The 27,317-nt window shown below is 39.1% G+C and overlaps 2 protein-coding genes across 3 annotated transcripts in view; both read left to right on the top strand.

Annotated features, from left to right (window-relative positions):
- pxnb (paxillin b) overlaps positions 1–26,957 on the top strand; it is a 48,337-nt gene extending 21,380 nt beyond the window's left edge. For both annotated transcript variants that reach the window (XM_053624860.1, XM_053624861.1), the window contains 10 exons: positions 14,131–14,339; positions 15,748–15,833; positions 15,917–16,059; positions 16,265–16,451; positions 16,559–16,697; positions 22,873–23,019; positions 23,263–23,436; positions 23,641–23,722; positions 23,817–23,965; positions 24,102–26,957. In XM_053624860.1, coding sequence (XP_053480835.1) covers positions 14,131–14,339; positions 15,748–15,833; positions 15,917–16,059; positions 16,265–16,451; positions 16,559–16,697; positions 22,873–23,019; positions 23,263–23,436; positions 23,641–23,722; positions 23,817–23,965; positions 24,102–24,368 — 1,583 coding nt within the window. In that variant the 3' untranslated portion in view covers positions 24,369–26,957. The remainder of the gene's footprint in view (positions 1–14,130; positions 14,340–15,747; positions 15,834–15,916; positions 16,060–16,264; positions 16,452–16,558; positions 16,698–22,872; positions 23,020–23,262; positions 23,437–23,640; positions 23,723–23,816; positions 23,966–24,101) is intronic.
- LOC128607731 (fibronectin-binding protein A-like) lies at positions 16,704–22,862 on the top strand. The gene is made up of 3 exons (XM_053624862.1): positions 16,704–18,326; positions 18,779–19,042; positions 19,209–22,862. Exons 1-3 carry the CDS (start codon positions 17,613–17,615, stop codon positions 19,698–19,700), a joined length of 1,470 nt encoding a protein of 489 aa, XP_053480837.1. The 5' UTR covers positions 16,704–17,612; the 3' UTR covers positions 19,701–22,862.
- Positions 26,958–27,317: the final 360 nt, after the last annotated feature.

Raw genomic sequence — 27,317 nt, 5'->3', positions numbered from 1 at the left:
CCCAGAATCAACAACAATAACATTCTTCAGTTTAGTGTTTGTCAGTGTTATCTTTTACTACCAACATGACCTCAGTCACCATCAGATGGAGGCGTAATCGTCAAGTGACTGAGGAAGAAAGTGTGAGACCTCCAAGTCTTCTAAGGCAGGGTAGCATTTTATATTAAACACCGTGGAGAAAATCAATCTTTATAAAGCAGAGTTTGTGTAGCAGAGAAGCACGACAGTGATGCATGAACACAAACTTATGTTTCTATCCAAAATGGTCCACTGTGTGCAAGGGTCAGGGGAAACTGGGACTTAAAAGGTTTAGTTTAATTTAAGATTATCATTATATTCTGTATTTGCGCGCTTGCAGTGTAAATTCTGTTGTTTATTATAACGGAAGTGATGTGTTAGTAACGAGGCCGTGTTGCTGATCACGCGCAGTGTAGACGTGCTGATACAGAGTGCCATTTTTACATACTTTGGAATAGCACTCCCGTTTTTACCTGAATTATTCAAACTAGAATAATGTCAAGACAATCACTCAATCATCTGTCTACACAAATCAATATTAGCACCACGCTTTAAAACTGTGACATGCATGCCAGTTTGCTCTGGCTAGGAAATGGGGACCCCTCGTCATTATTAGGACCCAAGCGCTGAAAGTGTGAAGGCCCTATTGTTTTCTTTAGGATTTTTTACTTCAAGGTTTTGAGAGCTTTTGGGGCCCTTAACATGCTCAAAAACTTTTCTCTTTTTTTTAATGTACACACGGGTCAGAATCCGCGGCCATTAGGACTGGGCCAAAGCTGGTACACGGGCGTGGCATGGGGGCTCTACAGTGCCCCCTTGAACACAATCTGAACTCTTAGATACATACTAGCACCTATATGTATGAAACATACATACTCGGTACACATATAGATCTCATCAACATCCGCGCTGTATGTCATTATCTCCGCCCAACAGGATGTCAGCTATTTAGGGATGTTTTAAAAATGCCTGCTCTGGAATTTGATATACTCCTCCTAGGGAATTCATCCAATTGCCACCAAACTCGGTCAGCATGAAGTCAAGACATTGAAAATGCTAAATTGCGAGCAGATTTTTGGTATCTCGAACAGTTTGGCCGTGGTGTTGAAACGAATTTATGGCAAGAAAAGGGAAACAGGAAGTGATATAACTAGAACTGCAACAACTAATCGATAATAATCGATTATGAAAATCGTTATCAACAGATCTCATTATCGATTAGTTGGTCTGCACGTGGCACCAAAGTTGGTACATATATTGAGCTCATCAAGCTGGACAACTTTCAAAATGACAGTCGTTAGCTCCGTCCAGCAGGAAGTCGGCCATTTTGAATTGAATGTGTTTTTTTTTTTAAATTGCAGGCTCTGCATTTATATATACTCCTCCTAGGGGATTCATGTGATTGTCACCAAACTTGGTCAACATTATGCGACAACATTGCAGATGCTAAATTGCAAAGGGATTTTTCATCAATTTTGGCATGGTGAGGCAAAAAATGGGAAACAGGAAGTGTCTCATCTTCTGCATGCAGTGAGTAATTTAGATGAAACTTGAGCTGTATGTTTGGTACTGGGGTCTGATCACATGGATGTGACTATTGAGAGTCATGGTCATAGCACCACCAACTGGCAGCAGGAAGTGTCAATTAAAACATGCTTTTAAATAGTCTTATTTTTAACGGAATTGCTTCAAACTTGGTCAAAACACGGAAAATGATTCTTGATGTCTTTGTATTACCATGGTAATGCATCAAACTTTAATACCCTTCTTTGTATTCTTGAGTGTTTTACTCTACAGCACTCGCTTCACTACGCATTGTTATAATACACACACCAGGTAGCAATGGCACCGTAGTGCTTGGACCCGTCATCACTGCTTGCTGCTATATTATACTTTGTCATTTATTTATTGGGGAAGATGATCCAATATTACATATCTGTGAGTGACAAAAGTATGTGAGCCTCTAGAGTTATAATTTAATTTGAAGATTAAATTAGTCAGGTGTTTTCAATCAATGGGATGACAATCGGGCTTGAATGAGGTCCCTGTTTTATTTATAGAACAGGGGTCCATAAAAGTCTGAACTTCATACCATTGTGGAAGTATATCATGGCACAAAGGAGATTTCTGGACCACAGAAAAAGATTTGTTGATGCTCATCAGGCTGGAGAAGGTTACAAATCCACCTCTAAAGAGTTTGGACTCCATTAATCCACAGTCATACAGATTATGTACAAGTGAAAAAAATTCTAGGCCATTGTTACCTTCCCTAGGAGTGATCAACCAACAAAGATCACTCCAAGAGCAAGACATGTAATCAGGTCACAAAGGAACCCAGGGTTGCTTCTGAGCAACTTAAGGCCTCTCTCACATTGTCTAATATTCATGAGTCCACAATCAGGAGAACACTGAACAACCATGGTGTGCATGGCAGGGTTGCAGGGAAGAAAGCCACTGCTCTCCAAAACAAATATTGCTGCCCATCTGCAGTTTGCTAATGATCACGTGGACAAGCCAGAAGGCTATTGCAAACTGTTTTGTGGATGGATGAGACCAAAATAGAACTTTTTGGTTTAAATGAGAAGTGTTATGTTTGGAGGTGGGAAAGAACTGCATTCAACATAAGAACCTTATCCCATATTTGAAACATGATGGTGGCAGTATTGTGGTTTGGGCCTGTTTTACTGCATCTGGGTCAGGACCGCTTGCCATCATTGATGGAACAATGAATTCTGAATTATACCAGTGAAATCTAAAGGAAAATGTCAGGACATGTGTCTGTGATCTGAATGTCAAGAGAAACTGGGTCATGCAGACAATGACTCTAAGCACAAAAGTCATTCTACCAAAGAATGGTTGAAGAATAAAACTAATGTTTTTGAATGGCCAAGTCAAAGTCCTGACCTTAATCTAATAGAGGTATTGTGGAAGGACCTGAAGCAGTAGTTTGTGTGAGGAAACCCACCAACATCCCATAGTTGAAGCTGATGTGCAGGACTGATCACCTGGAAATTAGAGGTAGACTGATTGATAGGTTTTGCAGATTAATCGGCACCGATAGCTGATTGCTGGAACCGTTATCGGCAAAAATCCACACCGATAGTTTTTCCCGGTTGCGCCCGTTGCTTGAGCAGGTGAGAAAGGTCCGCTGTCATTATACAGTACGAAAACGGCCTCTAGAGGCAAAATAAAAACTATTACTGAATTAATTTTAGTCTTGTTTGAAGTGTTTTTTTATTCATTTTGGCTGTCTCTATTTTTTATTTGTTATTTGGAGTGTTACTTGGTTCAGTTTGGATGTATATCTCTTATTTACTTTAATATTTATTAATAGTTTATATTAATATTATTTATTTCTTTTTAAAAAGTACAGTACATGGTACAGTCAGTACTATTATTTGTGTAATAAAGTTATTTTATCCGTTTTAAAAACGATTGGTTGATTTATTGGTTATCGGTAGGTATTGCCCAACTTAGTTATCGGTATCAATAACTAAGTTGTGACCGATAAAATCCACTACCTGGCGACCTCTTCTGGAAATGTTTAGTTGCAGATATTGCTGCACAAGGGGTCACACTAGCTACTGAAAGCAAAGGTTCACATACGTATTCCTCTCAATAAATAAGTGACCAAGTATGATATTTTTCTTATTTGTTTACTTGGGTTCTCTTTATCCACGTTTAGGTCTTGTGTGAAAATCTGGGGGAATTGGTTAGAAAAGCAGCCAAGACCTAGAGCGATCCATAGCTCAGATGGTAGAAGCTGTTCACAGGGCAAACATAGCCTGGACAGCCATAAAACTGAGTTTTATGAAATAGTGGTGAAAAAGGAAAAAAAAGGAAATGAGCTGGCCCAGTGGTATTTTGGAGACTCCACAAATGTGGAAAAATATAAATTAGAGCTGTAACAACTAATCGATAATAATCGATTATGAAAATCGTTGTCAACGAATCTCATTATTGATTAGTTGGTCTGCGCGCGGCACGGGGGAGATTTACTCATTACGTTACTTCTGTTCCAAAAACACGCCTCGGAGATTAAATACTAAAGTTGTGTCCCAAATGAAATACTGTACACTTACACTATGCACTCTCGTCTAGTGTGTGGATTTTAGAAAGGTAATATTATCTCAAATATATCACTAGGTTTTTTTTTGTTTTTTTTTTACTGACCGGAACTATAAGCCGTTTCCTAGGTGACAACGCATGACATCATACACACGCTAGCATTAGCAGACACTCAGAGTCACCAACAATGACTTTCTTTAGTTTACTGTTTGTGTGTGTTACCTTTTATTTCCAACATGACCTCAGTCTCCATCAGACGAAGGCGGAATCGTCACATGACTGAGGAAGAGAGTGTGCAACTTCCAAGTCCTCAAGGACAAACTTATGTTTATATCCAAAATGCTCCACTGTGTGTAAGGGGCAGGGGAAACTGGTGCAAGCTGCTTAAAAGGTTTAGTTTAATTTAAGTTTATTGTCATTATTTGCATGCTCGTAGTGTAAATGCTGTCGTTTATTATAACGGAAGTGATATATTAGTAACGAGTCCGTGTTTCTGATCACGCGCAGTGTAGATGTGCTGATACAGAGTGTAGCGCGAGTAAGATCTGAAATGTCTAATTAAAACACTATGATCACAAGTAAACTTAAAGTAAAATAATGTCTAAAGACAGTGAGTAACAGAAACCACAAGGTGCAGTGAAAGTGAGTTTTCATTATTAATTTAGGAGTGTAGTTTAATTCAGTGCTTTTTCTGCATCCATAAAAATAATGCATAAATACTATAAAATAAATTTTATATATATATAAAAATGTATTGTATACAGTATCTCACAAAAGTGAGTACACCCGTCACATTTTTGTAAATATTTGATTATATCTTAATGTGACAACACTGAAGAAATGACACTTTGCTACAATGTAAAGTAGTGAGTGTACAGCTTGTGAAACAGTGTAAATTTGCTGTCCCCTCAAAATAACTCAACACACAGCCATGTCTAAACCACTGGCAACAAAAGTGAGTACACCCCTAAGTGAAAATGTCCAAATTGGGCCCAAAGTGTGAATATTTTGTGTGGCCACCATTATTTTCCAGCACTGCCTTAACCCTCTTGGGCATGGAGTTCACCAAAGCTTCACAGGTTGCCACTGGAGTCCTCTTCCACTCCTCCATGATGACATCACGGAGCTGGTGGATGTTAGAGACCTTGTGCTTCACCACCTTCCGTTTGAGGATGCCTCACAGATGCTCAATAGGGTTTAGGTCTGGAGACATGCTTGGCCAGTCCATCACCTTCACCCTCAGCTTCTTTAGCAAGGCAATGGTCGCCTTTGGGGTGTGTTTGGGGTCGTTATCATGCTGGAATACTGCCCTGCGGCCCAGTCTCCGAAGGGAGGGGATCATGCTCTGCTTCAGTATGTCACAGTACATGTTGGCATTCATGGTTCCCTCAATGAACTGTAGCTCCCCAGTGCCGGCAGCACTCATACGTCTATTTCCCAAAGACAACCTCTGGATATGACGCTGAGCACGTGCACTCAACTTCTTTGATTGACCATGGCGAGGCCTGTTCTGAGTGGAACCTGTCCTGTTAAACCATTGTATGGTCTTGGCCACCGTGCTGCAGCTGTGTCAGGGTCTTGGCAATCTTCTTATAGCCTAGGCCATCTTTATGTAGAGCAACAATTCTTTTGTTCAGATCCTCAGACTTCTTGCCATGAGGTGCCATGTTGAACTTCCAGTGACCAGTATAAGGGAGTGTGAGGGTGATGACACCAAATTTAACACACCTGCTCCCCATTCACACCTGAGACCTTGTAACACTAACAAGTCACATGACACCGGGGAGGGAAAATGGCTAATTGGGCCCAATTTGGACATTTTCTCTTAGGGGTGTACTCACTTTTGTTGCCAGTGGTTTAGACATTAATGGCTGTGTGTTGAGTTATTTTGAGGGGACAGCAAATTTACACTGTTATACAAGCTGTACACTCACTACTTTACATTGTAGCAAAGTGTCATTTCTTCAGTGTTGTCACATGAAAAGATGTAATCAAATATTTACAAAAATGTTTTTTTTTCCCCTCACTTTTATACTGTATATATAATTTATTTTATAGTATTTATGCATTATGTTTATGGATGCACAAAAAGCACAGAATTAACTACAGTCCTAAATTAATAATAGATATTCGTGTGTGTGTGTGTGTGTGTGTGTGTGTGTGTTTTGGGTTCTTTTCTGTTTTGGACAAACGGTTGTGTAAAGTTTTAGTTTGAAGTTTATATTTGTAACACTCAGTTTGTGGATTTTATATAATAATTAATATTACATTAATAAACAAAAAATAAAGGCACTGAAAGTTTGCCCCCATCCGATTAATCGAAAAAATAATCGGTCAACTAATCAATTATTAAAATGGTCGTTAGTTGCCGCCCTAATATAAATTTGTGACCTTAACAAAAAGCTCTATGTTAGCTGGAAACCCAACCTTGTACATCACCCTGAGAACACCATTCCCACAGTGAAGCATGGTGGTAGTAACATTATGTTGGTAAACTGGTTTGAATGCTTATGAAACCAATGGCATGTTTTTATTTTTGTTTTGTTTTGTTTTTTTAATAAAAAAAAAGCCTTAGGATAGAAAATAAGGAAAGGTTCTCCTATGCTTAATAATAGAAGAATGAAAACAAAAGACTGTTTTTTTACTTTTATCTTGCAGATAATGGTTGTGGTATGTCAATGTAAAATTTTAGTCTGAAGTTTATATTTGTAACACTCAGTTTGTGGATTTTATTTTAAATAAACAAAAAAAAAGGTACTGAAAGTTTGCCCCGCCCCATCCGATTAATCGAAAAAATATTCGGCCAACTAATCGATTATGAAAATAATCGTTAGTTGCAACCCTAGTCTCATCAGCAAGAACAACGAGTCAGCATACAGAGAGGAGGTACAGCGGCTAACGGAATGGTACAGAGCCAACAACCTGTCTCTGAATGTGGACAAAACAAAAGAGATGGTGACTTCAGTGCACTGAGCGACCACTCTCCGCTGAATATCGATGGCTCCTCCGTGTAGATCGTCAAGAGCATCAAATTCCTTGGTGTTCACCTGACGGAGAACCTCACCTGGTCCCTCAACACCAGCTCCATTGCCAAGAAAGCCCAGCAGCGTCTCTACTTTCTGTGGAGGCTGAAGAAAGCCCACCTCCCATCCTCACCACGTTCTACAGAGGAACAATTGAGAGCATACTGAGCAGCTGCATCACTGTCTGGTTCAGAAATTGCACCTCATTGGATCGCAAGACCCTGCACTGTACACATTATGAAGACAGCTGAGAAGATCACCGGGGGGATCTCTCCCCTGCATCACAGACATTTACACCACACGCTGCATCCGCAAAGCCACCAGCATTGTGCAGGACCCCTCACACACACTCTTCACCCTCCTGCTGTCTGGAAAAATATACCGATGCATTCGGCCCTCACGGCCAGACTGTGTAACAGCTTCTTCCGCCAAGCCATGAGACTCCTCAAGACTCAGAGACTCTACTGTCTCATACACACGCACGCACACTCTCTGAACTGAAACACCATCCCACTCCCATTGCAATATTTGCACATTCCTGCATTCACTCTTGTATTTTTGCTGCTACTTTATTTATAAAAAATATAGTATTTAATTTATTGTCACTATTGTACACTTTGCCTGGCTGCTACCACAATAACTGCTATGTCCATATTTGCTGAATACTCAGTCGTAGCATGTTCTCTTTACATATATACCATTTTTATATTGTATTGTCACTCCTTGGCACCTATCTTCTGCACTACCTGTTATATCAGACACATCCACACTAAAACTGTGTACTATTCGGCACTACACTGTCACTTACTGTGCCTATTGTCCTGTTTTAGTAGTTACTGTACTGCCCTGTGTTTTTAGCACACGTCTGCACATGCACTTTATGTAGAATGTTTGTAGAGCTTATTTAGTTCTTTGTCGTCTCATGTGGTTAATGTGTTTTATGTAGTACCATGGTCCTTGAGGAACATTGTTTCGTTTCACTGTGTACTGTACCAACTGTACTGTGTATGAATGAAACGACAATAAAACCAGTTGAATTTCAGTAATTTCCTCATCATAATCATAAAATTGTATACTAGATCCCTTGCCTACAGTCCTGTGAAAAAGTATTTGCCCAGCACTGTGGTGGAATTTTGGCCCACTATTCTCTGCAGACCTGCTTTAGTTCAGTCACACTGAAGGGTTTTCGAACATGAACTGCCTGTTTAAGGTCCTGTCACAGCATCTCAATTGGTTCGAGCAAGGATTTTAACTAGGCCACTCCAATACTTTCATTTAGCTTCTCGCCAGTATTCTATGGATGCCATTTTTGCCCAGTGTCTTTCTGATAGTGGAGTCATGAACCTGCATCTTACATCTTTATTAGAGATGCAACAAATGTTCGGCATTATTCAGCCGTAAATAGCAAAAAAAAAAAAAAGCATTTTGATTTTCGGCCAAATAAGTGAAAAGGCCGAATAAATTTGACTGAACAATGACGTGTTTGATGACGCGACCAAATAGCCTAGCAACCAGAGTGAGATGCGCGAATGTCACGACCTCAATGAGGGGGTGCGTGTATGCACGAGCTACGTGCTCTTCGGATGTTGACGGAAGTTTACTGTGGACACGTGCGTTTGTTTTGTTTCTGTTCCGGTGTGTTTGGTCACGTCACGAGACGTAAGGGAGTAGAGTACGGAAGCAGGTAAAGACGTATTTATATAATGGCAGGCAGACAAATCCAAATCGTAATCCAAAAAACACAGTCAAGACAGGCAAAGGGTCGGGCGATCGGCAAACAGGCATAAACGGGGCAAAGCAGGAAACAGGGTCACAGCACAAAACAACATGAACTAGTACTATGGACTGGGAGCAGAAAAACCAGCGGGGACTAAATGAACTAATCTATAGTTTAACCTAACTAAATCTATCAAGGAACATAACATTAACAATGTATCTAACTATACTATATCTACTATAATACTCCACAAGGTGTACAGGGACGCGAGCGGTATATATCCCCGATATAATCAGCCGTATAGAACTGAATAGAACCATTTTTTACACTCTTGTCAATGCACTTTTTAATGCTATTGAAGGGGGGCTCAAAGATGAGCACATAAAAATATTTTTATTTTACTCATTTATTTATTTAAAGTTATATTGTGCCTTGTTGGTAGACTATGCCTGCTGTAATGAAAAAAAAATGTTCAGTGTTAAATAAATATTTTGAAATTGTTGTTTTTGTAATTGATTTTTCTCTTTGAAAAGCAAGACAAATTAGTAAAAAGCACATTTTGACTATTTAATTGACTATTTAAAAAAATGGCAAAATAAATGGAAAAAATGTGTTCGGTATTCGGCCTTTGGCTTTCGGCCAAGTTTTTCATCGTATTCAGCTTCGGCGAAGAATTTTCATTTCAGTGCATCCCTAATCTTTATTGATTCAAGAGAGACCTGTATTTCCTTTGATGATGTCCTTGGTTCTTTTGTGACATGTTGGAAGAGCTGTCGCTGTGCTCTTGGAGGAATTTTGGAGGTCGGCCACTTCTGGGAAGGTTCACTATTGTGCCAAGTTTTTTCCATTTGGAGATGATGGTTCTCACTGTGGTCCTTTGGAGTCCCATAGCCTTTGAAATCTTTTGAAAAGCTTTGTAACCCTTCCCAGACTGATGTATTTTAATCACCTTCTTCCTCACCATTTCTGTAATTTCTTTCAACTTTCTAGTAGTGTGCTACTAAGACCTTTTAATCCACTTCATGCTGTTGAAAAGTTTTATTTAAGTGTTGATTTGATTGAACAGGGTTTGCAGTAATCATGCCCGATTGCATCTAGTCCAGCTGAACACCATTATGAATGCAGCTTCATAGATTTGGGGAGTTGGCATCTACGGGAGCAAATGCATTTTCACACAGGCTCAGTTGGTATTGGATAACTTTTTTGCTTCAATAAATAACATTATCATTTAAAAACTATGTTTTGTGTTTACTCGGGTTGCCTAGATTTTTATTTAATTTCTGAAACAATTTCGTATGCGATACACAAACAGAAGAAATATGGATGGGGCAAATACTTTTTCACAGTGCTATATGTTTCAGCAATGCCAGGTGAGAGACACCAGCTTAATAAAGTTGAGCAATGTGTAAAGGGTATTAGACACTGGATGTGTATTAACTTTCCTCCTATTTAATTCTGATAAGACAGAAGTACTTGTACTAGGACCACATGCAGCTAGAAGTAAGCTTTCTGATTACATACATTCTGATGGCCTTTTTTTTCATCATGTGAAGCAGAAAAAGACCTTGGTGTGATTACTGACACCTGTCTTTCATTTGTAACACATGTAGATTATATTGATTATATCGTTCATCTCAGAAATATTGCTAATATAAAAAAAATGAATTTCACCACATGTTGCAGAAAAACAAGTTCATTAAAAAAAATTATTTATTTTTTAACCTCTATGTTGGATTATTGTAATGTCTTACTGTCTGAATGTTCCAGTAGATGCATAAACAAGCTCCAGTTAGACCACAATGCAGCTGCTAGAGTCCTAACTAGAATCAGAAGATATGATCACATCACCCGATCTTATCCACACTGCATTGGTTCCCAGTAAAATTTTGAAGTGATTATAAAATACTATTATTGACCTATAAAGCACTGAATGGTCTCATGCCGCAGACCTGGAAAAGTTTTGGAAAAATAAATAAACCCAGAAAGTTTTGGAAAAGTCATGGAAATTTACTTTACAATTACCTGTACAATAGAATACAGGTTTAATTGTTAATATTGGCTAAATAATACTTAATATCCAGGCGATCAGTCACGTTACGTAACGTTACATTCTCTGTGTGGGGTAACATCTGGCACTTGTATTGAGTCAGGTCTGTAACCACCATAGACATTGAGGGGGGCACATCACCCCCAGTAATCAGATATGGGCAAGTTTCATTAAATTCACTTATCTAAGAAAATGATTCATAAAACTCAAAGTGGACTTAAACTAGAGCATGTGGATTTGACTCGTGTTTAGGTTGTGGTTAGGACAAAGTCATTTATTAAAATAAAATGATATTTGCAAATCTAGTTCTTTAACTAACTTTAACTTTTATTGCTTTAATTCTCTCTTCTTTTTTTTTTGGATAATAAGCCCCCAAGTGTTTGCAACCACTGTATTTTGATACCAGTCTGTATGACTGCAATATTTATTTATTTTTTTGAAGTTTAAACAGTTCACGTTCCCGCTCCGCCTCAGCAGACAGCAAACACTGAGGTCGGTACACCTGTAGGCTAGGCTAGCATAGCCTGAAAGTTGCTCACCATAGGCCTGTGTGGTGTCATGTGATTTTATTTAATTTATTTATTTTAAATAAAGGGAAGGAAATGCTCAAAAAGCATGGAACATGCTTGTCAAGTGAGAGGTTCCAGGGTTTTTTAATTAATAAATAAAGAATTTTAAGTTCCATGTGTTCTGTCATCTATGATTCACTTACTTTTCCAATTTTAGGTTATTGCCATGGTATCAGTTCAGTATAGGTATGGAGATATTTTAGTCAGGTATCGTATCAAAGTCATAAGCTTGGTATGACACTAGATCACTTCAATGAAATAGAAAGCATGTGAAAACTATAATGAATTTACTATTTACACAATTGCATTTTTGGAACATATAGTACACCGTTATAGAAGGGAATTATTTATAATTGCACTGTTCATGGTCACCCAGATGAGGATGGGTTCCCTTTTGAGTCTGGTTCCTCTTAAGGTTTCTTCCTCATATCGTCTCAGGAAGATTTTCCTAGTCACAGTCACCTCTGGCTTGATCATTATAGATAAATTTGTAAATATATGAGTTTAAAATTTATATCCTAAATTATATTTCTGTAAAGCTGTTTTGTGATATCTATTGTTAAAAGCAAATTTTATTGAATTAAATTAACTGAAGTTTGTTAGATGCTTTATATCATCAAACGAAGACAAACATATATAAGTTTACATGCACCTCCCAGGTTGGGAGGGGTAGTCAACAAGGGCAACAACTGTGTACATCTCTAACTGTGTACATCTCTGACTGTGAAAACGACAACCTGAAAGACAGACATTGGTTTCTGAGGGTATTACTGTGTCTGCAGTCAAATGCATATGATTGTAGCTAAATGGACATAGTCACAGCAAGGGCTTTGTATCTCTGAAAAGGTCAGTTGTGCATTTTGTATTTTACTGTATTGCTGGTTTTGGTTCAGTACTAAAGGAAAGTTGATAATTTCATCCTTTAGTTTTTTTTTTCTCATTTGATTTCAGGATATGTTTTGTGTTGTAAGCATAAATAATGGTTTATTACTAGGGGTGTAATGATCCATCAGTATGGATTGATGTATAGATCAAATAACCAACAATCTGATGTGTGGATGTAGTACGTAAACATTGATGCATATATAATTTTTAAGATGGACCATAGCCACGCACATGCACGTAGTTAGCGATATAAACAAACTGTTAACACTGTATTAAACATATTAAATATTAGCACTCCAAATAACTCCTTATTGTTGTCAATGTTTTTAATCTGCATCTGAAATATACCGCTCCCTGCAGAGTGTAGTCTCTCATGTCAAAACAGCTACCACGAGGTATCAGTGATTTGCCTCTAGGGACCACTCTCATACTGTATAATGAGAGCGGACCCTTCTCGGCCACTCCCGGAACGGACGCAACCAGGAATGTTTGACGATAACAGATAGTTCCAGCAATTGGTTATCAGTGCCGATTAATCAGCAAAACTGATCTATCGGTCGACGTCTAGCTTGTATGTTGAGTGTGTGCACGCAATAGCCTCCATTGGCAAATTCTGGCTTGAATTAGCTGAAACTCACTGAGCCTGAATTGGCCTGTTACCCTAAATCAAGTGAGGAAATTTCAAATAAGCCCTGCTTTTATTAGCTTGCTTTGTGGAGTACCTCCAGGTAGCTTCAGTTAACACAAATTGGCACTAGATTATGACCCACACACAAAAAAAAAAACAATAATGTGGGTGTAGTTAATTCGTTTTAGAAAAGAGAAACGCTGCCTTACTCTCTGAGCATACTACTTACTGTGACCACAGTCTGGAAAATGCATAATGTGGAACTGCAACTTTAGCCTTGATCAGTGACCTGTGTAACAGTTCCACCTCCTGGTGCAGTTCAACAATGCCAGCAATAAAATGTGAAATAGAGAGAATTCATAATGAACAAATAATATAATTGGTTATGGTGGCGCAGCAGATAGCATTGCCAGCTTGCAGCTCCAGGGTCCCCGGTGAGTTACCCTGAGCCCGGGTTACTGTCTGTGTAGAGTTTCTGTGAACGTTCTGCTCATTTCTGTGTGGGTTTTCTCCAGGTTTTGGGGTTTCCTCCCACCTCCCAAAAACATGGTGGATTGACTAAGATAAATTAACCCTAGGGGTGTACTTTTGTTTTTTGTGTGTGTGTGGGTGGGTGGTGCCCTGCGATGAATCGGCCCCATTGAGTGTGCAGTGCTACCTTACACCCAGTGTTGAACTATGTTGAAGCATGAAATAGCATACCCTTGGTAGGGATGCTCCACTCGATCGGCCACCAATTGGTATCGGCGACTCAGTCTCTACATACACGGTAGCCGTGTATTTTTAAAGGCCTGTTAAAATGTTCATTGTAAAATTAATATTTGTTGTGCTTATTTATTTGATTCTGAATTAAAACAACAATCTACAACATTACTGTAAATAATATAACCAAGGCAACACCTGTGGTATTACTTTATCTGGGGGAAAAGAAAAAAAAGGTTAACAGTTATGGTCAACAGAAAGCTTACATATTACTTATATAAAGCTTGAACGATCGGGATCAGTATCGGACGCAAAAATCCTGATCAGAGCAGGCCTAGACCTTGGCTCTCCATTGCTAAAACCTGCATCTGCACAGTGTGTGCTAAAGTTCTGTTGTTTCAGTTACAGTGACTTTTCACAACTTTCATTTAAATTTAGCAAATTATCAGATTCAAAAATCTTTTTTCATGCAGACGCATTGTTGGCGGACCTGGAGTCATCCACTGCTCATATCTCAAAGTGTCCAGTGTTTCTCCCAGATGAGACGCCTTACTCTTTTCCCAGTAGCGGAAGCCTGCTCCAGGATGACACTTCCCCTCCTCCTGTGCCCCCTCCTCCATCTTCAGAGGCTTTGAACGGGTCTCTCCAAAAACAGGCTGACTCCCACCACTCCTCACAACAGGTTAGGTATACAAAAAGAAAATGTATTTGCTTTTATTAAACACCCAGAATAGGCGTACTGGTTGCAAAATATATATATATATATATATAGCTGTGCAGCTCTCCAGGGTAACTAATTTTCTTGTGTCCTCCAAGAAAGTGCTTTACAAATTGGCCAGCACCCGTTACATCATAACATTTAAAATGTTTTTGTTAGCACAATAGAACAGCGTTCATCCTGTTGGGAGATTGCAGTGCCACGCCCATCCATGGTCAGATGGATATATATGCAAATAAAGCATAATTGAAGTGTTGATTAGAGTAGCACTATGCGATCATGGGTGTCTGTGAGCTTCATATATATATATATATATATATATATATATATATATATATATATATATATATATATATATATATATATATATATACATATACATACACACACACAGAATAAGTCAGTTTCTTCTTTCTTCAGTATACTTGACTGCCCTGTGTACATCTACGTCATGATCAGTAATTCAAAAAGATTCAGTGCCAGAATTGCACATGTCTTGGAGGAAGGGTGTTTTAGCCCTCACCCTCAATCCAGGATGTAAAACGTCAGTTGAAATGGTACACTTTGGCCAGTGGCATGATTTTACTGCTATGTAAGAATGCAATTTCTGTTAAGAAATGTAGCACAGGAATGCATAAACTTGGAATGCCTTCCACCACTGAGAGCAGAGGTACCTTACTCAGAGGTAGAACAACTCTTTGAATTAATGAAAGGTTTGTGCAACACTGAAAATCTCCACTAAACTGTTTTCTTTTACGAACAAGTTCATTTCATAGTATAAATCAGGGGTCTTCAATCTTATCCACAAAGGGCTGGTGTGGCTGCAGGCTTTCATTCCAACCAAGCCTCTTTGCCCTGAATGAAAGCCTGCAGCCACACCAGCCCTTTGCGGATAAGATTTGAAGACACCTGGTCTAAATTAGATAAAAACCAGTTGTTTTTTTTTGCTGCCCTCATGCCTTTCACATATTTTGTGGAAGTGAGAATCAAATTCTGAAAATCTTCCATCAGTCTTCAAGACCATACATGCATAGGCATGAAGCATACCTCTTAATTCTTTACCTTTATCACTTTTTAAAAAATCACTCAGTTTACTGAGTACTTACATTTGTGGAATGATAGAAAGCACAGAAAAAGTTTAAAGCTCATTTAACATAGATTTCGACAGCATGATATGCCTTCTATTCATCTAGACCATCTAGAGACTCACTAGTCCAAAAAAGACTTTCAGTGCTATTTGAGCTCATTATTTACATAACTTCTGCTTTGGCATGGTTAAAATTAAAGTATAGTCTTTTGAGTATATAGGCTCAATATTTATGTTGAATCAGTTGAAGTAAATTTTGCCTTGTATTTCTTGTCCTCTTTTCAGTCTCTTGACTCAGCACAAAAAAGTACATTGTCTCGAGACCGAGTTAGTCCCCCACCACCTCATACAGAAGAGGACCACGTCTACAGGTCAGTTACATCACCATAGAAAATTCTGTATTGCCACTTTCTATACATTGGTGAAGCATCAGCTTCTCTAACTGTTATTTTAGTTTCCCCAACAAGCAAAAGACACCATCAGACTCCTCATCAGTGGCCATGAGCTCTGCACTAGGCAACAACTTGTCTGAGCTGGACCGCCTGCTACTGGAACTCAATGCTGTTCAGCAGAACACACCATCCTACACCAGCACAGGTACCTACGGCCATATATGTACCACACCCCAGTACTCTCATCAAACAGATGCAAAGTTTAAGATTAGCAAAGCCTAGAATTAACCTTCTTTCTTTCTATGGTATGTTGTTGTACATATTGACTTGGAGTAATCTTCTCGCAAACAAAAAACATGCTAATGAGTAAGCATGTTTAGGTATCAACCTTGTAATTTGTTGATCTGTAGAAGATGCAGCTCCCCCACTTCCACCAAGCAGTTCAGCACACTATATCCAGGAAAATGGAGCCCACTCCGGCATTACCCCTGCTGCCAAGGACAAACCTCAGAGAAATGGAACCAAAGGGCCAGAAGAAGGGCGTCCAACTGTGGAGAGCCTCCTGAATGAACTGGAGAGCTCAATACCTGCCCCAGTGTAAGATGCTCCCAGTCTTATGCGTTTGCATTTTATGACTGCTGAAATATGACTATATTTTTTACTATAATTGCTGATTAATATTAACATATAACTTGTGTAAGCAGGCCTACCCCCTCTGGACTTCAAACAGAGGGGCACTTGGATGTACCCTCTGAGCAACAGGGTCGAATGTCAGCCACCTCAGCCACACGAGAACTGGATGAGCTCATGGCCTGCTTATCTGATTTCAAGGTGCAGAGCAATGTGAGTGCATATTTATGTGCCCAAAGATCACATGCGACACTACAGAACTGTATGCAAGTTCCTTTGTGTAAGGTCAGGGGATTAAATTTGTATGGAAGAAAGTTCCTTGCAGTGCCTATTTTCAAGACAGAATTGCTGAACAATTTAGCTGGTCCAGTTACCCCACATAGCCACCCTTTTGACAAAGGTCAAAATACTCCTAACTCAGATACTTTTATTGTATTACTTTTATTTTTCAGCTAGTCTGTTCATCCAGTCTCCAGGCTGTTTTTTTTTTTTTTTTAACTCTTATACATTCTTCTTTTTTTAATTTGTCTGTTTTCTTTCCTGCTCTTTTTCCTCCCTATTGTTATCCTCCAGCCAAGTTCTTTGGGCTCCCTAAACTCTGATCCACTGTTTGATCAGCCCAACAGCTTTGCTACCATTGCAGAAATTCATTCTCCTTCTGTCACGATAGTACCTACTGCAGTTTCTCCAACACCAAGTCTCCCTTCTAAACCAAACTGCTACTCTCTACTGCCCTCCCCTCCAGTACCCTTAGAGTTACACATAGTGGAAGATTCCAGTGAGACTGTTCTGCGGTCCAGTTCCCTAAAATCTCCCCCTTCTGCCCTCCACTCTACCACTTCAATTTCAGCTTTTTCCAGTCCTCCATTGTCCCCTTCAAATCCACACCCAGATCCGGTTATCAGTAATTCTGACTCCATACTGAGCACTGAGCTGGAATCGCTTGTGGTTTTGTCCCAGACCATCACTGCTACCACCACCACTGAAGTGTCTGCCATCAGCCCTGGCAATCAACAGCATATCCCTGCCAATCCTGAGAGTCTACGTCCCAGCAGAGGGACTAAATCAACTCTAGAGTTTTCTGTGCCTATTACTAAATCTCAAAGCCCAGTGAGTCAGCGTGGAAATATGAAGACCTCACATAAGGACAATTCTTTAATAATTCAAGCTTCTAATGAAGTCTGTCTTGTGACCAGTCCAGGGCCTGTTATATCTCCCATCTCTACATCTGTACCTGTGAGTGAATCACCCATCATACAATCCACATCACCTCCTAAACCTCCTTCTCCTTACATCACCACACCTCCCATCTCTCCTGTATCAGTGCCCAAGACCTCAAGTCTTTCAGCACTGCTACCTGAGCCAGTTGCTGTTACCACAAGACCACTTCCCCCTATGAGGCCTGAGGCACCAGCTCTGGAGCCTTCTCTTGATGATGCTTTTGATCATCATCTCACCATGAACTTCAGCAAGCCTAAATCCCAAAATGTGCCGACTTCAGTTTGTAAGATGAATTCAGCAGAACACCCAGAAGTGTTTGAGGGGATGCTTGCTGCAGTCAACCATAGGGTGGTGTTGCTGGACATGCACACAGAGTGTGAGGCAGGAGATGGACTTCTTGAGGACCAGTCTGACTGCAGGAGTGAACTTCTGGACTGGGCTGACATGGAGCTGAAGCTGTCATATGATGGAGCCGATGGCTCCATGACTCCCATGACTGAGGCTAGCTGGATGGATGACTCCCTTACCCCTTCCTCCTGCCCTGGAACCCCAGATGCCCAGATTGACCTGCCAACATTACATCCTGTCAGCACCATGGACAGGATTTCGGCATCTGGACATGTATGGAGGAAATTACAGTATTTCAATACAGCCATAGAAAATAGTGTCATGGATTGTTACTATTAATTAAAGGCTGTGTGTTAAAGTGCCAGTGCACTGTGTGTAAAGGTCTGAAGTGTTGGCATGTGAATGAAGCATGAAGAACATTAGCATGAGTATCATGGCTCTATTTAGCATTAGCACCCAACGGTTTCATGCTCTGCATTCAGAATTTTTAAAACAATCCTTATTTAACATATTCTATAATACAGATTTTGGCCTAATTACAGAACTATCAGCCCAAAGCTTTTGCTGTGTGTTTTTGTGGTGATGAAAGTTGCCTGAAGGTCCTCTCTCATCCACAACAGCATCTAATCTGAATGTGGGTGAATCCACTTCTGCTGACCTCTGACTGTTGCATGTTTTGTCATTTGCGTATGAATCATCTGACAGGGTCTCTACCCTTGGCTCAGATCAAGTCTGTGATCAGACGTACCAAGGAGACACCCAACATCCATCCCATGTACAGGGATGGCATTATTCGCAGGAAGATGGGCCCAGTAATCTTCCACAAAAGTAATTCTCAGGATCGCCTCATAGAAGAGCTTCAGGGCAAGCTGGGAATTGCTCGCAAGGAACGCCCCAAGAAACTACCAGATGATTGGCTGACCGAGGGAGTCATTGTCATGTCAAATCCCAAACGCTCACGAGACGACCACAGCAGGGAGGTGGATAAGGTAGATGTGCGAAACTACTGGCAGTTCAGAGTACACACATTTGCATACATTTTGAATACTCGTCATTGACCTCTCTGTTGACCTGTCACCACTTTTTCATCAGTCTTTCTCTATTGACCTTTTGTCTTTTCCCTCCTGTATTCTTTCTCTGTCTGTTTCTCTTTAGATTATTATTCCCCCTGAGTCTCCTATTCCTCAGAGAAAAGTGATGCCAGCTCCCCAATCCAGCTCCCCAGCCCCTCGCCTCCCAACCCCGGCCATGGAACCAAAGCCCAGGCCTACACCAAAAGCTGCACCAGTTCCGCCTCCCCCACCTCCTACACACACTCCACCTATTCCTGCCCCCTCTCAACTTCCTAGAGAATCCACACCTCCACCTCAACTCCATGTAGAATTAGAGCCTCCACAAGTCACAGTTAAGCCCCCTTCTCCTGGGCCAGTAGAGCCTCCTCCACTCCCAGCAAAGCCTGCACCAACACCACCTCAGTCACCTCCACCTGCCCCTGTTGTCCCTCCAAAAGTGCTGGTGTCTGTGGGCTGTCAAACGGAGTACAATCCCTTCTTCTCTCCAATGCAGGTGCAGGCAGGAAGCTCCCACTTCAAGGACCTTAGAAGTGGGGGTGCTGAGGGTGTACCCCCAACTTTCAGTATTAATTAAACTGAAAATAGAGCTGCAACTACTAAAAAATATAGATAATCACAAAGAAACAGGCTAATACAATTTAAGATTTAGTATTTAGAGTAGTTTGTGTGTCAGAGGTAGTTTTCCTCATATACCACAGTGATTTGTCATCAGTTAAAATTTTTCATTCATTTATAGTTGGATCCAAGTATTGTCAGGATATTGGCAAAATTTTCTGTACTTCTGTACACCACCACAATGTATTTGAAATGAAGCAATCAAGATGGCATTGAAGTGTAGACTTTCAGGTTTAATATAAAGGGTTTAACAAAATTATTGCATTAACTGTTAAGAAATTAGTCATTTTGTACATAGTCCCTCAATTTTCACAGGCTCAAAAGTAAATGGACAATTGGCTGATAAGCAGTTTCATGGCCAATCTGGCCAGTTTCCTCATTATTTCATGGCATATTAAGGAAATAAGTCTGGAGTTCAAGATTCATTCCAAGTGTTGAATTTGCGTTTGGTAGCTGATCATGGGAAATCTCAATATGCGGTTCAAACAGGTGTCGATGCAAGTGAAGAAGGCTTCATTAGTTTGAAAAAAACCCCCAGACCTATCAGAGAGATAGCAGAAACTTTGAGTGGCCAAATCAACAATTTGGTACCAAAGTGGATGATCGCAGAATTCTTTCCTAGGTGAAGAAAAACTTCTTCACGACATCTGCCAAGTCAAGAACGCTCTCGAGGAGGTAGGCGTGTCGTTGTCAAAGCCTACAATCAAGAAACACTTTCATGAATGTAAATATCGAAGATTTTCGGGCATGTATGGCTGCCAGTGGAACTGGGTCTCTCATGTTTATTGATGTGACTGCTGATAGAAGTTACAGAATGAATTCTGAAGTGTATAAGTTATATTTTCTGCTCAGGTTCAGTCAGATTCTACAAAACTGATAGGATGGTACTTCACAGTACAGATGGATAATGACCCAAAACAATACCGCAAAAGCTACCCAAGAGCTTCTTAAGGCAAAGAAATGGAATGTTCTTGAATGGCCAAGTCAGTCACCTGACCTCAACCCTATTGAGCATGCTTTTCACTTACTGAAGGCAGAAAGACCCACAAACAAGCATCAACTGAAGGCGGCTAAAGTAAAAGCCTAGCAAAGCATCTCAAAGGAGGAAACTCTGCATTTAGTGATGGGTCCATGGGTTCCAGACTTCATACCATCATGGATGCAAATCATTTGCAGTCAAAGTATTTAAAATAGTCCTTATAATTTTTAGTTTGTCCAATTACTGTGAAAATAGAGGGTAAAAATGCAATATTTTTGTTAAAGCCCTTGAATTAAAGCTGAAAGTCTATACTTCAATTATGTCTTGATTTATTCATTTCAAATCCGTTGTGGTGGTGTTTTCAGCAAAATTCTGAAAATTGTTACTGTCCGAATACTTATGGACCAAAACTCAATAACAGAAAATAACTCGTTATGAAACTTTTTGTTTTGTTGTTTTTTTTATAAACAAAGTGCTGCTACACATGACTTTCATAAAATGTTTTTTTTGTTTGTTTGTTTTTTTAAATCTCCTACTAGAAAACTTTTTTTTAATCTGTGTATTATTAGGCTTATTATTAGGCTTAGGATGTGGTGCATCTGCCATACAAGTCCCTGAGCTGTTCTTGAAATGATAAACCTATCATTAATATAAACCTAACAGAAACCAGTCATAAATACACAGATCTGTGCAGGTATAGAAGATTAGATAGCTCCTGACTTGAGAAGTCAACTGCACTGTGGAAAAATTATTGAAATCAACAGAGAATATCTGTTAAGAAAATTATTTGACTATCATTCAGGTGTGACGTCATAGCTCACGTCACATGTATGCTGCTTAAAATTGGGGAAAGATGTGGGAGGATGACCAGCTTAAAACAGACTGTCTTCCCGTGTGGTGCTGTAGATCCAACTTCAGGAGAGATTATTTTGACCATTTCCTGTACAAACTGTAATTAAAATGCAAGGTTATGATTTAAAAACAATTATATACACATATATGGTTGTCCACATTCCAGATGCATATGAAAAGCTTTGCTACACCAGTTTTGAGTTTCTAGGTAATTTAAAAATGTGTGCTGGTGTGGGAAAACCATCACATGTTGCTGTGGCCGAATTCTGGCAAATAAACAAAAATGATTTATTTATTTTTTTTTAGCTGGTTTCAACCAAAATTACCTTTTTTTCCTCCCTATAGCATATTTTGACACCTCTACTTAAAAACTAAATACTTCTCACTAAAAGGATGTGGAAAAGTTTGTATTTACTTGCCTAATTAACTTGGCTTGGTGGTATGCCATGAGATCATGCTATGTAAGGAGTCACTTTAGCAAATGCAGCTGTAAATTCAGTCAGTCTGCCTAAATATGTCTAAAACCTTGCTCGCTAAGTGTACTCTTCTTATGCAATGAATGTCAGACTTTGATCAAATTGTTGGATAGCTAGAGAAAAACACTTTTACACTTGGCACAAGATGGCAATGTTTTAAAATATTTTAATGACTTTAATGATATTTAATAAAATAATTCAACAAAATTCACAGAATTAATGATGTAAATAATGATTTCTCATAACTATAAATGTTTGCCTTTTTATATGGCAAAAGGGATATTATTTCACATGTAATGAATGCTGAATGGCCAGACTTCTGAATAGTTTGTAGGCTATGAATAAAGGCTGGTATAAAGATAGATATAGTTTTCATGGTAATTATTATAATTTGTATATTATTTATTACATATTAAATAAATAGCAGTTGCTTTTATGCGGTCTGTGTGGTAGTGTCTTTTACAAGAATGGAAATGAAATCATTACATGCAATTTTATCACTTTTGGTGGTAAATAGACTTTAAAATGCTATAACTTTAATTTTGGTTAAGATACATGCAAAAAGAGATATTTCAATTCAGGAAAGCATGTAATTGTCAGTGTCAGAATTTCACCATGTGAATGTTTTCCCAGGCTGCCACACACATAGATTCATTGTAGGGTGTGTAATGGCATACTGACATTGCTGAATATAGGAAAGCGTTTAAAGTGCGTCTCTTATTTTTTCCCTGCATATCTGTTTGTTTATTATTAAGCCTATTTCATTTTAATGTGCCAGCTCATTTATGGACTGATCAGATCTCTTTCTTTTTCCTTCTATTTAGATCATGGCTCAGGGAAAGGGTCCAAACACACAGGTCAATAAACTAGACAACATGCTGGGAAGCCTGCAGTCTGACTTGCATAAGCTGGGTGTAAAGACTGTGGCCAAAGGAGTGTGTGGGGCTTGCTGCAAACCTATTGTTGGCCAGGTGAGAAGTACAGTGGTACTCCCATTTCTTTGACTGTAAGGGATGTCAAGAGAAATGCTATACATATACATGATTAGACAATTCATAGTTAGTTCTCTTTATTCCGTCATAAAAAGGGAAACAAAAAGTGTCACTTGATAGATCAGCACCAGTGTAAAGAGTATTATCACAAGCTATTACCAGAGTATACTACAGAAACATTAGCTGGAGAGTGAGTGTAGAATGTTGTGGCTGCTTCTACAGGTAGTTACCGCCATGGGCCGCACGTGGCACCCAGAGCATTTTGTGTGCTCTCACTGCCAGGAGGAGATCGGTTCTAGAAACTTCTTTGAACGTGATGGACAGCCATACTGTGAGAGGGACTACCATCACCTCTTCTCTCCTCGCTGCTACTACTGCAATGGTCCCATTCTGGATGTAAGAACACTTGCGTTAGACTGCACTCTTACAATCTCGAATGCATTGAGCTCAAATATTTATCAAATGTATTGCTGTTCTACAGATTTATATAGAACCATTCTAGTATAATTGGAAAGAAGTGCTTAATGTAGAATATGAGATACAGATGATATAAATGTAGAAAAGTGATGCAAAGAAAATGTTTGCCCTTCCCATCTGCAGAAAGTAGTGACTGCTCTGGATAGGACATGGCATCCTGAACACTTTTTCTGCGCTCAGTGTGGGGCCTTCTTTGGCCCTGAGGGTAAGAAGCTACTGCTGGTGCAGTACTCTCCTCTGTACGCAACTGTGTTTAGTTTGCAACAGTGCTGAGGTCTCTCACTATGTGTGTTTTTTAGGTTTTCATGAGAAAGATGGGAAGGCGTATTGCCGTAAAGATTACTTTGACCTTTTTGCTCCCAAGTGTGGTGGCTGTGCCCGGGCCATACTGGAAAATTATATATCTGCCCTGAACAGCCTCTGGCACCCTGAGTGCTTTGTTTGTAGGGTATGTGTCTGCTCTGAAATGTGAAGTATATTTTATGCATGAATGATAAACTTACCACACCATAATCTGAGTTGTTAATGTAGAATAGAAGTACTGAATTCTTACAAGATTTTTGTTTCCTGTGTGTGTACTGTAGGAGTGTTTTACCCCTTTTGTGAATGGCAGTTTCTTTGAGCATGATGGGCAGCCATACTGTGAGGTTCACTACCATGAGCGACGTGGCTCTCTCTGCTCCGGCTGCCAGAAGCCCATAACAGGCCGGTGCATCACGGCCATGGGCAAGAAGTTCCATCCTGAGCATTTTGTCTGTGCCTTCTGCCTCAAGCAGCTCAACAAGGGCACCTTCAAGGAGCAGAACGACAAACCATACTGCCATGGTTGCTTTGTCAAACTCTTCAGTTAGACAGAGTCGACATGGTGTGTGCTTGCCTGTCTGTCTGAGTGTATTGGATATGCAGCAAAGTCGGAGTTGCAAAAGCCTTAGGTTAAGGGGGAGGAAAGATTTTAGATAAGAAATGTAGAGGTTTGAATTTGTTTTTGGGAAATGTGTGCAAATATGTGCTCACTGGTTGAGTGTGAAAGAATCTGTTTTAGGAGTGTGGCTTTGGATCAAGTTTGGATCGGTTGACCTGTGAAAGTCTTTTCACTATGAAACAATGCTTTGTCTTGAGAGATAGAAAATGTCACAGTGCCAAATGTGATTATTTGTAATAAATGGATGTCGGGTCAACAGTTTGTCCATTGTATTTAGCATTTGCAAGAAACCATTTATATTACTGTGCCCAGTGCCTTGTTTTCTATCAGAAATTATGATACATGAATTATACCAAATATAATAGTTTAGCACTTGATATGTGCATTTGTATGGAGATTGATGTTCGTGGTGTGCCAACAATTACCAGCCCATAACAAGCCAGCCATGATCACCTAAATATATTGAATAAGAGTAGGTTGGTGATGAGTGTAAACTTGTGTAGATATGGAATTATCCCTCTCATTTTATGAGAGAAGCCAAAGTTTTTGGTCTTTTTATTCAGGGCAGCATACGCATTATTGAACTATTTACCCTTAAATTCGTGTTGAAATCACTAAATACAACATCTCAAACATACTTTACTGTATTTAGATAACTTGACCTCATTCTTCTTACTCTTAATATTTTTAATAACCACTTATTCTCTTTGATTACTTCAAGCAAATCAAGGGTTGTTTAAATAGCTGTGACAGTGCTGTGCAATTTATATTCCTTTAACACAGTATATGATTGGTTTACAGATAAGTATGTCTTTCTCTCTGTTTTGCAGACAACTCTGGGCAATGTTAACTGCTGTATTGTTTTATGATATTCTAATGTATTTTTCTCCTTTTTCTCTTTTTGTGCCTGAAAGTCTTAAGTATCACTGAGACATTTTAAAGAATGGGTTATGATTGATGAAACGTTAGAAATGTAACACCAGTTTCAAAATATCCCCCAAAATAAAGGTGGGTATCTCCTTGTATTTTTAGAATTATAGCCTTGACTGCTTGCCAAAAATCCAGAGATCTTGTGTATTGTGAATGTAGGCATGCATGTACAAGATTACCAGCAACTAACAATCTTTATCTGTATGCATTATCCTCTGGGAATAAATATTTTCATCACTGGTATAAGGATGCATTTCAAACATATGGCCTTCTTTTCTTACATAATGTATATAAAAATCACTTTTAATGGAGATGCTGTGATGATTCAGAGATCTTTCCCATCTCATTCTTCTTGTTGTTCTGAGAGCTAGGTGCCAAGAGGACTCAACAGTCCATATGCCTCAGAGATTATTTATAACACTGGTTTTAACGGTTTTCTCCTTTTTCTTTTAGCATGCATTTTTTGTCATAAAGAGGGCTTCAATTTTTCTTTGTTTAAATTGTTAGTCTATTTTAGTGGCCCTTCATTTACTGTGTCTATTTACCCAATGCCAAACTGCAAGTATACATTATTTTCCATAACTGTCATTTTGTTCTGAGTCATAGTAACTGGCTGAATTCATACTGTTATCAATAAAATGCATTGATGTTTTCATGCACTTTGTTGAATCGTAGCCTTGGTGTTCACTCCATGTATCGGGGCAATTTCAGAATAAATTTGTCGGTGGATCATGTATAATGTTCTGATTGAAATTGTGTTAGGTTAAATTATCCAATTGAGTTTTCAGCAAAATTTTTTCATGAATCAAATCCTCTGAATAGTGTTAATCTGGGGACTTAACCCTTGTGCGTCCTTATGGACATTTTACTCTTTATCGTTTTTGTTTTTTATAATTTTGTCTGTGTTAATGCAAATAGCATACATTTTGCAAAAGGTGTGTATTTTTATTGGAATTTTAATATTTCACTCTTATTTGCTTTCATAAATCTATTTTAAACTAGATACACAAAATAGTTACATTCAGGACCTTAAGGATCTCCCCATTGAATCTCCCCATTGAAACCTATTCAAACTGTAAAATTTTGTCCCCGTGACATTTAAACAAAAAATCATGCATTCTGTGTTAATAGGCTTTTATTTTGTTGACAAGGTTTTAAAACATTTGATTTTTAAAAAAAAACAATTTCTGAAATGTGTACTATTTTCTCAGGTTTAACCTATGGGGAAAATACAGGTGCATCTAAAAATAAATTTGAATATCGTTACTTTTTTCCATAATTTAATTCAAAAAGTGGAACTTTTATATATTCTAGATTCACTACACACCAAGTGAAATGTCGAGCCTTTTTTTGTTTTAATCTTGATGATTATGGTTTACAGTTTATAGAAATCAAAAATACAGTATCTCAAAATATTACAATAAAGAATTTATAATACGGAAATGTTGACCTGAGAAGAGGTCTGATCAGCTAATTAACTCAAAACACCTGCAAAGGTTTCCTGAGCCTTTAATCTCTCAGTCTGGTTCAGTACACACAATCACAATCAATTTTCAGATGAAAGTAAATTTTGCATTTCATTTGGAAATCAAGGTCCCAGAGTCTGGAGGAAGAGTGGAGAGGCACAGAATCCAAGTTGCTTGAAGTCCAGTGTGAAGTTTCCACAGTCAGTGATGATTTGGGGTGCCATGTCATCTGCTGGTGTTGGTCCACTGTGTTTTCTCTCAAGTCCAGAGTCAATGCAGTGTCTACCAGGAGATTTTAGAGCACTGCATGCTTCCATCTGCTGACAAGCTTTATGGAGATGCTGATTTCCTTTTCCTGCAGGACTTGGCACCTGCCCACAGTGCCAAAACTACTAGTAACTGGTTTTCTGGTATTACTGTGCTTGATTGGCCAGCCAACTCACCTGACCTGAACCACATAAAGAATCTGAGAGACACCAGAT

This window comes from Ictalurus furcatus, chromosome 5 (genome assembly GCF_023375685.1).
Source record: "Ictalurus furcatus strain D&B chromosome 5, Billie_1.0, whole genome shotgun sequence".
Lineage (NCBI taxonomy): Eukaryota > Metazoa > Chordata > Actinopteri > Siluriformes > Ictaluridae > Ictalurus > Ictalurus furcatus.
This window is presented reverse-complemented; position numbering and strand designations above follow the sequence as displayed.

Bases quoted from the DNA above. Each gene is read 5' to 3' on its own strand.
- LOC128607731 (XM_053624862.1), top strand. From the start codon at position 17,613: ATGAAGACCTCACATAAGGACAATTCTTTAATAATTCAAGCTTCTAAT. The intron at 18,327-18,778 runs GTATGGAGGAAA...CCCTTGGCTCAG, and splicing joins GGATTTCGGCATCTGGACAT to ATCAAGTCTGTGATCAGACG. The intron at 19,043-19,208 runs GTAGATGTGCGA...GTTTCTCTTTAG, and splicing joins ACAGCAGGGAGGTGGATAAG to ATTATTATTCCCCCTGAGTC.